The 12,460-nt window shown below is 45.2% G+C and overlaps 1 protein-coding gene across 1 annotated transcript in view; it reads right to left on the bottom strand.

Annotated features, from left to right (window-relative positions):
• HYDIN (HYDIN axonemal central pair apparatus protein) overlaps positions 1 to 12,460 on the bottom strand; it is a 148,253-nt gene that overhangs the window by 110,210 nt on the left and 25,583 nt on the right. Inside the window, exons 7-8 of the mRNA XM_075511037.1 lie at positions 3,871 to 4,072; positions 996 to 1,179 (exon numbers count right to left, since the gene is read on the bottom strand). Coding sequence (XP_075367152.1) covers positions 996 to 1,179; positions 3,871 to 4,072 — 386 coding nt within the window. The remainder of the gene's footprint in view (positions 1 to 995; positions 1,180 to 3,870; positions 4,073 to 12,460) is intronic.

Genomic DNA, 12,460 nt, shown 5'->3' with positions numbered 1-12,460 from the left:
GAGAAATAGTCTGACTGTAACGAAGCAGGAGCCCTGGGACACACTCCAAAGTCAGCTCTAATGCACCGCAGGATGCTCTTAATGCTCAGCTGATCAGCTCCCGCTCTCTACAATATTCCTACTGCTCTGACACAATCCCTTGGTCACACCATGCTGCTGTCAGCTGCAGTGGTGTGAAACTGCAGTTGGGCTGACATTGGTGGCTCTCAGCCTTATATGGGCTATAGGAATAACCAAGAAGAGAACATGATCGCTTTCCTTATTAAAAAAAAAAAGTTTCACCTATTTAAAAAAAAAGAGGAGGTTGGGCTTATTCTAGGGTTTACTCCAAGATGAGAAGGGATTTTGCACTGCTCAGACAGCAGGCATTCTTCATCTCAGACCATGCAAATATTCAGAATCAGAGCACTGGTTGATTGAAGGACATGGGGTTTTGCTTGCATAAATAGAAAAGCAAAGAAAATTCTGTACCTATGTCCAATACAACTCGAAAAGCCCATTTACACCTGCCAGTCTTGTGTCCAGGCTCACAGATTATACTGGAAGGGAGATTCAGATGTGGTATAAGTCCAGGTTATACGAAGGGACTGGTATTTCCAAGATTAAACTTAGGCTGAATTTGGCCTGCTTTCCACAGAGGACCATTTCATTCTTCAGGTCAATATGTGAACTGACAGTGCTCTAATATCCTTTGTTAAACCCCATACAGTATGTGTAAGGTGTGCCCTTACATATAATAATCAACACTTCTGAACACTGTAAGGACACTTACTTATAGCCCTTGTAGTAGCTCAGCTTTGGGCAGGCTCTTGCTGCTTGTCAGGAGCCCGCAGTTCAGAAATGCTTTTTGCAACAAGCTCTCCCATCCTCACTAGAAACGTGATGTTTTCTCTGCTTACACTTCAAGCTAGCTGATGCAGGGATCTGCCAAGTGACCTCAATTCAGGGAGGAAGAGAAGGAAGACGAGGAAGGAAGGTTCTCAGCTATCGCTTACCACCGGCTCAATGGTGAAGATATCATCGGAGAAAAGCATGGAATCTCCTTGCACCTTTGCCCTATGGTTCTGGAAGGTGCGGGAGAGAAGGGAAAGGCGATCTCGGAGAGTGGGGTCCACCATGCACTCCTTGAGAAAATAATCCGTCTTGTCCTCTTCCTGCCTCTGCAGCCTGCGACACAGCCTGCAGCCACGGGGAGAGACAAACCAAGCAGAAAATTTAATAAGCAACATATTTGCAGAGACTGTTGTCTAAGTGCAGGGGCAGCAGCGCACTTGGGGAGGAACAGCAGCAGCAGCTCAGCAAGGGGCTGACCCGAGCCATGGGGTCCCAAATGGATCAGATTATCACGTGTTGTTTGCTGGCATGGCACGTAGTTTTACTCCACACTTATAAGCTAAGAAGAGGTTTTTTGAAAGCTAGCAGCCCTCAGGAGAGCGACCTGGCTCAAAACCACTGCCACAACTGATGGAAAATCCACCAACAACCTCAACTGGTTTTTCCTACCATAGAGCTAATAACAGATAACAACAGCTAATGGCGGATAACAAAGATCAAGGAGACCCACTGCAGTGCTTCATTGGGAAGGGGAGAAGCAGCTGGGTTTCAGCTGCAGGTTACTAGCATGACTCTCTCTTCTTCCCTTTTGGACCTGCAGGGATAAGCAAACAGTATCTGCTCTCTGTTGCCTTTACTGCCTTCCACCAGAGAATCCCAGAGCACTTCAAAAGCAAGCTAACGAATTCAGGCATCACATCACCTCAGTGAAATTAATGGGTTTATATGCATAAAAACAGAGGCCCTGAGAAAGGAAGGGATTTTGCCTAGCATCACTCAATAAAGGACCAGCACCTCTGAATCCAAACCCTGAAGTCTAACCTTGAACCACTTTATCTTTTTCCTTCTTGGCCTTCTCTGCAGAGCTTTGACACAGTTAATCTCTCCCTTACTTGGAAGTTGTAGCAGAAATCATTCTAGTGTTTAAAGATCACAACCAAGAGATGAGAAGGGAGCACTGCTACAGAGCAGTTGCTTCCTAGCTGGCATATTGCTGTCCCCCCTTCATGCTCCAGTCCCCCGGCCATGAAGAACCAGCAGGTGACAACTCTAGGAGGATGAGTGGAAGGCTCCATACGCAGCAAATCGAGGCAATGTAGTATAAAGAGGATAGCGATCATGACCCAGCTAAATTCAAATACAATTAGAAAGGAAATACAGTCATGGACGTTACTAGATGCACACAGACAGAGCCTCGGGCAAATGCTGTCACCAGCGCCAAAAATACTTGCTTTGGCTAGCTCCCCACAGAGTGCAATAGGAAATGTTTCTCCATGTCTGACCTACAATGCTGTGCATTAGGGGGGCTTCCAGCCACTGAGGTGAGCAACCCTCAACTCAACCTCCATCAACAGACAATAATTCCACCATTACATCCCAGAAAGTCCTGCAGGAGGGAGACAGAGCAAACCCCTGGATAGACTTTCTAACAATCCAGGTCTTTTTGGGTCACATCCCAGTGCAGGGTCCTGCACTGTCTTCTCGCATGAAAAAGCCCTCCCTGCTCCAAGACCTCAAAAGCTTCCCTGACAGCAGGACAGTGGCCTTGGAGCTATGACCACCCTTAAGATTGCAAGTAAGGAAGAACAAAACGTCCTGGTCAGTGTCTAGGACACAAACTGGCACAAGATCAAATGTAACTGGAAAAAAATCATGTTGAAGTCTACTGTGGGGAAACCCTGTTGCTTCTGAGGGGAAAGAGGATCACTCAGGGTCCAGTCTGAGACAGGCAGGTGGGAAGAGATGGTAAAGGAATGGTCCAGGCAAGTACCAAGAGACGGTCATGAGATTTTCTTTTAATACATTGAGCTTGCACACAAGTCACATGCTGTGTAATTAAAAATACAGAACAGTGGAAAACTAGTTTTGGCCTTCAAGGCATTTCTGACCTAATTACGTTGAACTTTATTTGCTCATAAGCCCTTAAAAATTGCTCCAGTTTAAGGCAGTTTCCTGATCAGCTATGGGTTCAGACTAACTCCTATATACATACATCCATCCAAGTCTGAAAAGTCACACAAGGATTCCCTAAATCACTCAAGCTTTTAAGTGTAATTTCCAATTCACTCTCCGTGGGCTGTAAGCGTTTCTCTGCTGCCTGAAATGGGAATTTCAAAGCTTCACCAAAGACATCCTTTGAAGATCCTGCCCCATCTCTCACCACCATGAAGACACGGGTTGCTGAAGCCCAAATGCACTTCCAGATCCTGTGCTGCCCTACCTTCCCTGCAGAACTCTCCACCTCCAAACTCTCCACAGTCTCTAAGGAAGGGCAGAAATACCGCATTGTGCCGGTAACCAGGACAGTGCAAGGCAATTCAACACCCTACAGCAGGGTTGGCCTCAACTTTCTGGGCCAATGAAGCACTCTATCCTGCACATTGCTGGAAAAGGAGCCTGCCATCTTATCAAAGCTGGAGTGGAAGAAACTGCAGTGACTATCATAATAGTGATGTTACCTGCAGCTACATTAAGTCCCAGGTAACGAGTGCTGACACCTTCCTCAGCCTCATGGACCCTCTGTAGCCCAGGGACCTCTGGACCTCAGTGGTTTGTGCTCCTACAAAACACAAACTTGCTATCCAGTCGTTGCAATGAACCTTTCCTCCCCAAAACATCCTTCTCAGCTGGAGTATGGGTGGAACTGGAATGGGAAGTGTTGAGCTCCATTATCCTAAAGCTCAGTGACACATATGCTGACACTGTGGATGATTTACTTGTCCTAAGCCATTCAAAAGCACCAACACCCCTCTGAGGCCATACGTTAGTTTTACCCTTGGGCAGTGTATCTTACTGAAATGAATCTTTCAAACGAACCTCAGCTTCTGCTGATCCTCCTCTTCCTGAGTAACAAAAGCCTTCCACTGGAAGTGGGCTATGATTTCACTCCGATTGTGGATGACCACAGATCTGTGATTTGACAGCGTGAGGTAAGTCTTCTCAACTGTCAAGGAGTTCCTGTCTAGCCTGATGTTGACATCTACAGCTGCTCCATAAAGGCTTGTGTGAATATCTTCACCTGGAACAAAGCAAAGGGAAGTCTTTGCTCATCTCATTTGATAGAAGTACAAGGAACAGAGCAAACCACAGGTAACAGAAGAAAGTGTTACAGCTTTTAGCTGTGTTAGCAGTTCCACAGATCAGTACATTTATAACATCCTGATAGCTGCGTGCGTACAGCATGAGGATGTCCTGGACACCACCTTAAGCACCTTATTTCTGCATGTGTTTGTAGAGATTTATCCCCAAGGTGACAAGTATTTACAGCGAGATTTTTCAGATGTGCTCAGGTGGCCTTTGGGTTGCCATCCCACTCAGGTCACAGGAAATTCTGCATCGAAGTCATTAAGGTGACTCTGAGGAGTCCCACCTCAGTCACGGCTTGCTCAGGGTCTCTGGCAGGTACACCACCAGTGCTGTGTCTTTCCTGATCCCTTGTTGCTGACAAGCAAAGATGCCTGCAGGCATGTGGGCAGAAAAGGGAGGTTCAGAGGAACAAGTGAAATGACAGCCCACGACAGGATGGGATGAAGAAGATAACTTCACTGTGCTGTAGAACCAGCGCCCTCACTTGCTACGGGTTTGTGAAGATACTGTCAAAACGAGATTGATGGGGCATGGCCCCACACCAATCTGGCCATCACAGTCCTGCAAGGCCATTTCTTTAGCCTGTATCCTGTTGCCTATGCCTGAGTGTGCAAGTCCACACTGAGCATTCCCAAGCCATTCAACGACAAGAGTGAGGACAACTTTGCTTTCCACCTCAGACTGACCTGAAGAGGAGAATGCCCCTGGCTGTGCACACCAACTGATTAATGATTGGAGTCTTGCTGGAGTACCTGCCAGCATTTCACCCTCCAGAACAGGCTCCCACCAAAGGCTCCCTCATTTCCAGAGCTTTTAGACCTTCATTCTTCCCAACCAAATAACTTCTGGGAGTCAACTGAGCTCAAACTTTGGTACCAAGCCACCAAGCCCACTCTTCCTGTTGTGAGTGAGTGTTTCCCAGGTGAGATGCAAACAGCGAACATCAGACATGCTCTCTAGAACTGGCATTTCTTAAAGCCTCAGGGCCAGCCCCAACTGACAAGTGTAGCAACCCAGCCATATCCTGGACAGCATCTGCAAAGGCAGAGCCTTCTTCTCGCTGCACAGGTTACAGCAAGGCAGCCAGTGCATGGACCTGCCTTTAAAAGACTACCATGCAACAACACAAGGAGAGAGCTGGATGTGTGCTGGATGGACTCCTTAAATCCTAAGCCAGACAACACAGCAGAATCACATTTGTTCTGGGACTGAGGCTGGGGAATGAAGCAAGACTCACCTTTGAGTAGAACTCTACAGTCATTCATTCGTCTCCATACATGGAGAATTCAGCCTTCATGCCTGTATAACCCTCAATTTCTTTGCTCTTAAGGGATTCTGGAGTGGTAGGGATTTGTGGCCAGAGGCGAGTTATGTTGTGAGAAAAACAGCAATGTTTCCAATGACTGGACAATCTGCTTCATATAATGGACAACTTAGCATATGAAAATAACTGAAGTTCAGAAGAGTTACAGAGGCAGGTATGCTTTGTAAGCATTACCTTTCCCCTCCACTGAATCCTCGGCATACATTGGCAAGCAAAGGAGCCAGGACCCAAGAAATGGGAGACGCGCAGTGCTTCGAGCATGCACAACTCAAGTTCACGGAAATGCAAGCTAATGGTCTACAACGATCAAGACTACAAACTACTACAAAATAAACACCATGAAAACTATCATCAATTCACTGTCTAAACCCATGGCCACATGCGTCTTGAAATATTGGGTACAGTTCTGATCTCAAAAAACAAGCTGAAGCATTTGAAATTAAATAGAGAAGGGCAGAAAGTACAATTAAAAGTATGGAGCAGCTTCTGTATTAGGACTGAATAGGATCCCTCAAACTAGAAATCATATGGGAGATAGATGGGAGAGGTTTGTAAAAGCATGAATGGCCTGGGAAATGTGAATAAGGAAAAATTTGTCACGCTTTGTCATAAAACAGGAACCCAAGGGCCTGAAATAATGTTATTAGTCAGAAATTACACAAAAGTAGTAGTACTTTTCCAGGGAATATTCCTTCCTTTGGAACATACTGCCATAGGAGGCTGTAGAGGCTAACAGCTATAACTCCAGAGAGCAACTGGACAAATTCTTGGAAGATAAAACCATCACAAGCTATTAAACAAAGATGAGAATAAAGCCTCCAGCACAGAAAAATGCTAACTCCAGAGCCCACAGGGGACAAAAAGCATATGCACTGCCTGTTTCTACACGCTTTGGTAAACATCCCCTATTGCTGCTCTCCTGAACAGGAGCTGGGGACACAGCCACCCTTATGCTCCTGGCTGCAAGCACTGAGGACTCTTTTGAATGCTGGAGGCTTTGCCAGAGCACCTTCTACTACAGAGAGAAGTATTTGGCATCATGCTGAATACATAAACCTAGAAATCGCTCGGTACAGTAAAGTGTGCACAGATGCCAGTGAGTCAGGAGGAAGCCGCAGATCTGTCTGCCAGGCAGATGAACTGACACAGAGAGTGGAGCTGTCAGGGTTGGCCAAGAGCAGCTGCAGACTTCATGTCTTGGGTGCCAAAAATTAGATGTGACATTTCATTTAAGACTCTTGGTTGTTTAATATATAAGTTTAAAAAAAAACCACCTCTGTACTGTAACAGTGATGTAGCACTAGGCATTGCACTTGACAGGGTAATGTCTATGGTGTGTAGTTTGGGATGCTTTGCTGCCATGAAAGCACGTTTACTGAATCTCGATGTATCTGTCCTATCATTACTTACACAACACAATCTTATTACAGGCTGTCAATTCTCTCATTCTTACATGCTACATTTCCTACAAATGGCAGGACACAGGTCTCACTCTGCAACCCAAATGAAGCAGTGCCTGAACTTGAAATTAAAAGCTAGACTTTTTATAAAGCAGTAGAGCAGATGCTTTGGGTTGTGCACTCCTGAACGATGCTCTTTGATACAGCAGAAACACCACTGTGTTTTATTCCAGCATCCATCTGCACTACTATGGACACAGGTATCTTGGCACATCATAACTTTTCATTATCTTTAAGTAAGAAATCTAGCATTGGGTCATCCTCTGTGGGACCTATTGTGCAGGGAAAAAAGAAAAAGAGGGAATTTACAGAAGAGCTAAAACATCTTTCTGAATTCTTCTAATACTACATGATCATCCTGGTGCAAGAGGGAATAGTTTTCAGAGCAGTACAAATTGTTCTTAAATAGAATGACAAATTTTGTTTAGCCTGAATGGATAGCTCAAGGAACAGATGGGCAAACCCTTGAACAAGACTTCAAAACAAATTTCAGGTTTTATGAAGAACGGTGTCCTAGTATTCACCAGCTAGTACCTTCCTTCATTGATTACTGCTCTAAATATTAGGAAGCTCGTAGTCAGATTGATTAGACTGAATAGAAACAAAACAGCACCCTGCTGCATCTCGTCTTCACTGAAACATATTCTTCCTTTATCCCTGTCAAGCCCTCTTTGCTTAATTTGGATTTTAAACCTTTTTAGGAGTGCATGACAGTCAAATTTGGAATATCTGGGTAGCATGGAAAGCAAGTTTAATTTCATTTGCCCAGTTTGGCAGAAGACTGGGCCTTGCTCTCATCTATTCTATGAATGCAGCTGAAGAGAGACAGGTCCTGCTGTTTTTTCACTGAAAATACAAGCAAGCAATGAAAGCAGAGCTCTTCATTCAAAAGGGTATTACTATACCTCCATATCAATCTGCAATAAGTAATTCTTTTGCTCCTGCTACTATCATACCCAACTGCCTCACCACTGCTGGCATATTCTTTTTTCAACCAGCACGCAAAGGACTGCTATTACCACTTCACCACCGGAGAAGCAACTTACTTCACCAGGCAAAGTGATCTCTGGAAAGCTAGAGAAGTCACCTACGCCTGGATCCAGCCCTCCCCACCATATGCTTTTTGCTGCGTCTCCCGCAGAGCCACCACTAGATCAGAGTCAGGAGCATTGCTCTGAGCTGTTTGGCTGTCAGGAAGCTAATGTCACCACCTACGAGGTGTGCTGGTCTCTGCCGGCCTGAGAAAGGCCATCTGTCAGCCCCACACTTGTATTTCCAGCACTAGAGCAAAACACAAAGCAGCGACAGTCATTTTTAAGTGTTTCTCCGAGGCGGTGTTCATAAGTTACTTTCAGACCCTGTTAAATCATCATGTTATTTACTCCAGCCCTAAGAGCAGCTTGTTTATAAACCTCACCACTAAATAACTGCTGCTGCTAACATGGGTGTTTCTAAAAAAATCATTCCCAGGCTACAACAAAGCTCAGAGCATCCTAATCATTACTGTCACCACAGTTATTGCTGTTAATGGCCAGAAGTCCCCAGTATGGCCCAGGCCTCAGCAAAGCACCCTCTGAGCCCCCATGCAGCACGTCACAAGAAGAGGGTCTCTACCCCAAAGACATTGCAAGGAACCATAAGACGACAGATGGGCATGAACAGGGAGATGGAAAGCAATGACCAGCCAGCAGTGGTCTACAGGACAGGTTGCAGGCTCTTCAGACAGCTCTCTTGCACATTAAAAGTCATTCTCATTGTCAATCAAATAGGCTCCTCATTGTGCATCCATCTGTAATGGAGCACCCAAAGTACTCCCCATTACCTTCTCTGCACCATGCTTAGGAAGATCCGTTTGCCTTCTTATAAGATGAAATACACTGGCACAGGAGTATCTGGGAGCCAGCACGGAGGCTTTGTTCTGCCCAGCATGAAGGAGCCTTGCAGAATGTATTGAAAAGGACAATGAAACCATCGGATGATGAAAGACAGCGCTGCCGCATATCCAGGATGCCGCAAGCTATTTTTAATCATTACTGCTACTACAGTAATGATATGCTGGGGTACCTGATCGGCTGAAACACTGCTTTTGGCCCATGGGGAAAATGGTGCAGGAACTTTCATTCTGATTGCCTGGCAAAGACATGCCCAATATACCACTTAATAAATCAATCACCCTTCAAGCTGCTCTTCTGCTTCTCAGCAGATGCTGATTGATCCACAAGGAAAGGAAGCTAATGAATGGTCAGTTCTGCCCTGAAATGCATCCAGAGTTAATGACACTTAAGAACATATTAGTGATTTCCACTGATGATAGAGTAGACAACTTGCGGTCAAGGATGACCCGCAAAGAGATGAAACCATATTCTTCCAGAAATCTTGCATGTGCTAAAAATGGGATACAGGGCATCACATGGAAGTCTTTCTGTGCATACTTGGGGATGAACAAAACAGCTAAAAGGAGATTTTTAACTTCCAAATTACCCTCCTACTACGCACACCCCAGTCTGTGCTCACGCAGTCAACTCTGTGGGTTGCTTTAGCAGGGTTTTTGTCAGGAGGGGTGTTACGTAGTTGTGGAGCTATATAGCTGTGCAAATAAACCTCAAGCACAAATGAAGCACAAACTTAATTCCCCTTCATCTACCCTCAAAGTGATGGACCATCTGTCTTGAAACACAAGGCCCTGGATAGGGGGCAAAGGCCATACTCTGTTTGCAAGAAGTAGAACAACCTTATCTAAAACAGTATGAAAAAAATCATTATTGCAAGCAGTTCTAGAAAGAGGAAATAAAGACAGGAAACAGTTGTTACCTATTATCTGTTTTGACATAAATGAATGCTTTGGAGACCAATTAGACTCACTCATCAATCTAATTGATTTGGACTATAAAAGCCTATAACCAATCAGTTGTATAAAGTATTAGTTACCAATCCTTGGTCTGTTGCGGTGCTGCTACTGTTAAGATGCAAAGTCAACACATGACTGCACGAACTCCTATTTATGCCTTTTTTTGCCTACAATGTATGCCTCCCTCCACTCACCTAGTTCCCAGTGACTTTGAAGCAGACATACAAGAACATAAAAGTCAGTCAGAAACCAGCCACACGGCTGGGAACTCTCACAAGCAAAGGAAGAAAAGCACAACCTGCACTCACCACCTGCAACAAGCAGAAAGACAAAGCCCTTTGCAAAGTTTTTAAATGCCTGATAGTTCAAGGAAAAGCTAGAGAAGCCTCTTGTAATAGCTACAGCATCAGTCTGGCTTACACCTTAGGATAACATGGGAAACAAGATCTTTATAAACTCACTGAATAAAATAAGTTTCTAAACATCTGCCAGCACTAAACACAAACTAAAAAAGCTGTGTCAGTACACTACAGCAAAGCTTCGGAGTAAAAGAGGCTGCTGCTTAAGAAGCAGAAGATTTCCCCAACTCTTAGCACTTGTAAGAAGCTACTATAAATCTGCCTGGTGTTGAAGGAACAGAGAATTGCATGAAGATGAACAACTACAGAGGTGAACAGCAATGGCACGCAGCGGTGGCAATCAGAAGCTCGGTCTGTTCCCATGAATTTAGCTCAACAGTAACTTACTGCTACTCACAGCAACATCAGAGCCCCTGTAAACACTCACACAAGACTAAGATTAAAACCAGAAAATGGTTTTGGTATTCCCACCCTGGTATCCTGCACAACACAGGGACGACTCAGATAAATATCTAACGAGGTAGTGAGTTTGCTCAGGCAAGTATTGAGCCTCCTCCATTCTGGCTGAAGTCAGTACAAATTGAGAGCACTCAGCAACTTGTTTGAGTGATCTCAGGAAAGTAAAATGCAACACAACAAGGGCTAAACCTCAGTTAAACCCTGCTGCCTATGCACATCCATCAGTGGATTTACAAAGAAAAAAGAGAAAGGAAAAGGCTTGATCTAGAGACTAAATCAATAGGATTTTCATTTCATTTTCAAACAAGTTCCTGGAAGCCATTGACTGCAATGCCAGCCTTGCAAGACAGATGACAAGACCCTTGGTAGAAAGGGGGTTCTTAAAGGAAAGAGAACAGAGCTATGCAAAAGTGGTTGTGTTCTCCAAAGTCTACACAAAAACACAGATGAATATCACAGTAAGGCAGTGCTTTTCTCAGATGCTTTATCCCTGTGGGTAGCTGAGATGTTGTTCAGAGGTGCTGGCACATCCATGCTACAGTCACTTGTTCAGCCTTGAACAGCAATAAACAACCAGGGCTGGGATTTAATGAGTTTCCTGCATGGACACAGTGATCACTAACACACTGCTAAGCCTTTGCATGGGTGGCCTCATTTACTGAAGTAAGCTGATTCAGCTAAACCCAGCATCAATTTTACCTGAAAAAAGGGGTTCAGCATCCCGACATGTTTACGCTCCCAGCTGGCAACCCTGTGCTGATCCACACAGGAGCTGAACAGTCACTAACATGGTTGACAATTGCCCCTGGCCCATTTGCAATACTGTGGCCAAGATGCACAGGCTTTGCTCCTCTTGCTGCCAGTCAAGCACACCCAATCCTGTAGTTACCCATCATCTTCAGCAAACCCAAATGGCTCTAATACATCACGTCAAACTCGCTGTCATTCTATGGGTGACTAAAGAGCTCCACGTCAGCTCCCTAATTAGTCGGTTTTAAATATGCCTTAATTTTTCCAGTGATCTCATGCCTCATTTTCCCCATTTGAGATTAAATGTCAGTGTTTTCTCAAGCTGGCAGTTACCACTCACTGCTCCAGAGGCTTCTGCTGCTGCAGACCAAGAAGGACAGAGGCACCTCAGGGCAGTGGGTCAGGGAATCCTATGTAGGGTACAAGACCTAGATCCACCTCTGATACCCCCATGTAACCCTGAGCATTGCTGCCACACTAAGAGCAATTCCCATTCAGTTCTTTGAGACCTACCCAGGAAATTTTTTATTGTTATTTTTGCTTCTTACATTGCCCTAAGGAAATCACATCTATCCTACAGGTGTTCATGCTGGCTCAAAGGAAGGGGAAGATCACAGATCTGCTAATCCCACTTGCTCCAGACACCAATATGGTTAGCAACCATAGAGGTAGTTCACACAGGCAGATACTGGTCAACTGAAACCACACGTCATGGTAGCTCTCCAGTGCTCCTAGCGTGCTGCACTGGAGAAACATATTCAGCTGTTCTCTTCTCTTGTACAGGAATAACCTGAATTTGGCAGAGAGCAAGTGTTGCTCCCCAGGGGTCAGGAGGGGAGACATTACTTCACCCACTTGCTATGGGGACAGTAACTAACCCAGTGCAGGAAAGCTCAATCTGATTGACAACTACAGAGCTGGAGGCAGATGCTACCCGCATCTTCTACCTGCCCTTGATGTAATTAATCAAGGAGCTGAGGCTGAGCTCTCCCTTCCTTGCCCTGGTGTGCAGAGCCACAAAGGATGCTCTGAGCCTGGGTCTGTGATCCACAGCAAACAAGCTGATACTTGCTTTAGGAGAGCTCCTGCTCAGGAACTGTCAGCCCTCCCGTAAGCTGTG

This window comes from Mycteria americana, chromosome 8 (genome assembly GCF_035582795.1).
Source record: "Mycteria americana isolate JAX WOST 10 ecotype Jacksonville Zoo and Gardens chromosome 8, USCA_MyAme_1.0, whole genome shotgun sequence".
NCBI lineage: Eukaryota > Metazoa > Chordata > Aves > Ciconiiformes > Ciconiidae > Mycteria > Mycteria americana.
Note: the sequence above shows the minus strand (reverse complement) of the source record. Positions and strands in the feature narration are given on the sequence as shown.